The sequence below is a fragment of the Halyomorpha halys genome, unplaced genomic scaffold (genome assembly GCF_000696795.3).
Source record: "Halyomorpha halys isolate HHAL.00 unplaced genomic scaffold, Hhal_1.1 Scaffold95.1, whole genome shotgun sequence".
Lineage (NCBI taxonomy): Eukaryota > Metazoa > Arthropoda > Insecta > Hemiptera > Pentatomidae > Halyomorpha > Halyomorpha halys.
Window position 1 is genome coordinate 439,251 of NW_027108063.1, and position 2,561 is coordinate 441,811.

The 2,561-nt window shown below is 34.3% G+C and overlaps 1 protein-coding gene across 1 annotated transcript in view; it reads left to right on the forward strand.

The window, feature by feature from the left end:
- The window catches only part of LOC106677354 (cytochrome P450 6a2), an 18,989-nt gene that overhangs the window by 9,145 nt on the left and 7,283 nt on the right, over positions 1–2,561 (forward strand). Inside the window, exon 6 of the mRNA XM_067046427.1 lies at positions 6–158. Coding sequence (XP_066902528.1) covers positions 6–158 — 153 coding nt within the window. The remainder of the gene's footprint in view (positions 1–5; positions 159–2,561) is intronic.

Sequence of the window (2,561 nt, forward strand, 5' to 3'; positions counted from 1 at the left end):
TGTAGTTGTGTCTTCGGTTGGGAAAACAACAGTATTAATGAGAAAGAGAACGAAATGAGAAAGTTAGGTCAAAAAATCATGTTAATACCAAAACTCGTCATAATCAAGAGGTTCGTGAGGAATATATTTCCTTCCATAGCTAGACTCTTACAATTTAGGTAAGCTATTTCTATAAATTAGTAACAAATAATTAGTAATAATTTTACAAATCAATAAGTCAATTATCCCAATTATATATTTTAGAACTAAAATTGGTTTTAAAAATAGTTTTTTACATTTTACTAAATATAATTATGCAGATCATTATAAGATTTATAAAATATCCCCTGCACTAATTGAGCAGCCTTGTATTACCACTGTGTGTAGATTCTCATACATCCAGGAATAGGAAAGGTATTGAAATATGTGTTCAGAGAGCCGAGAAGTCGAGAAGTTGAGAGAGTTGAGAGGGGTGCCTAAACGCGCCTGTACTGGGCTTTGTGAAAGCTATGCCACAGTAAGGTAGAGAACCACGCTTTTGCCTAACATCGCATAATGTATATTGATAAATATTTACCAATGTATTCCTCCACATTTAAAATGTGAACACTTGACGATAATTGCCAATGATGTTCCGGGCCCAATACTCGTCCAATACAGATTTTGGAACGTATTGGACTTTACTCGCGGAGCCTCTTCAAAAAGTCAACCTAATGTCTTGTTTACACGATTTCTGCTGGCTCTTGGGACGGACTATGTTTGCAATATACCCTTAGTCTAAAGGTAACGCGAACTATAAAATCTAACATTTAAGAATAAATATCTATAGTAAACTTATAAAATATTTGTTAGCCCAATTCAAACTATATATGACCAAGAACTGTCACAGCCAATAGCCATTTTTTTGTTATTGCTGCAAACAATGAAGAACATTTACTATACGAGTTGATATTGTTATAGAGGTTAATTGCTTGCGAGAACCATTTTGGTGAAATCACGACTACCTATAGCGAAAACATGACTTCCATACTGGAACTAGATAAGCAGAACTAAAGGGGCACAACTCAAAACATTTCATTTAAATAATGTTTATCGTAATTGAAAAAAAAAACCAAACAAACAAACTGGGGAGGATCATACAGTGTAGAACTCACTAAGGGTCAAAAGTAAAAAAAAAAAAAACTAGATACATACACAATATTATTAGGTTTTAGAAAATGGACCTTATTGTTTCACAGTTTTTCAGTTGAACTTCTTTCAATCTGAATATGCGATATCGAAAGCTAGATGTCTGGTCTCTTGAATGCCAACGTAGTGCCTCATACGTAGTTCATTCACTTTGGGTCAAGGACAATGACAAACCGGCTCGTTCATGATTTATGGCTATTCATTCAGCAGACGCACGGAAACCTATATTTCTTTCCCCGAAACGAAACAAACTTCTGGATGGCTTGACTTGACAATCAAAGCGTGATATTCTATTTAGTAAGGTAGGCGGGTTGCAGTTATCACTTCTACAACTAGTGGTGTGCATTGGCTACAATAGACCTTCTCTGGGAGGGGTTTGACAATTCCTTCAATTTTAATACAAATATAAAATAGTTCATAGAAAGGAAACCGAAAGTAAGTGCTAGGATATAATTGCAAGGTTTCTTAAGGTATAATTGGTTTATAACGGATCAATAACCAATCAAACGGAGAACGTTCCGCCATCATAAGAACAGATAAAACAAAACAAGATCATTTACAGAATAAATTCATGAAATCTGGGATTAAAATTCAAGAAAGGACACTTCATCCAGAGACAGTTGATCGCCACAAGACATCACAACATAAACTGAAATAAATACGAAGCAAGATAACGATAACTGGAAAAGGGTATTTGCAAACAGCTGATTAGCAGATTTTTTTATTCGATACGAACTGGAAGGTCTTGATTATTTGCTTTTAGGATAGATTGCGTTATATGTCGTATAGAAAAAAAGTTATGATCCATAATCTACTTGCCACATAGATACAACCTATTCCCCTCACATAGTTTTAAATTGAGTGCTAACAGTTTGAAAATCGTTATTTCATTATCATTCACTGTAGCAGATTCCTGTCAAAACGAGGATGATCTATTTCTTAGAACTTAGTTTCCTAGTTAGTTCTAGTCTCCTTGTGAGTGAGTTTATATGAGTGATTGTCATTTGACCACCTATCTCCCTCATACGGTGATATCTTCTAAAAGGGGGTTTGATTCACCTTGCTTTACAGCTAATATGTGTGTTTATAAAGAAGTTCAATAATGTATAAGTGCTGTTGATAAGAGACTCACATGGAATGTTCCTCTTTAATATAATCATCAAAATCTATCGCCCTCATATATCAACAGCGAGGGGAATAGAATTTAAGTAAGGGAAATATGAACAATGGGGATTGCGCCCACCTCGTGTGAAAAAAAAGATTAATGAGTATATACATGTTTTTTCTCCGAACTCTCTAAAACATAAATAAAAAGTGAATTAGTAAGTGCATTACTGTGAAAAAGAAAAGTAATTCGTGTTGTGTCTTACCTTTTACTACCTTTGGTATTTTAA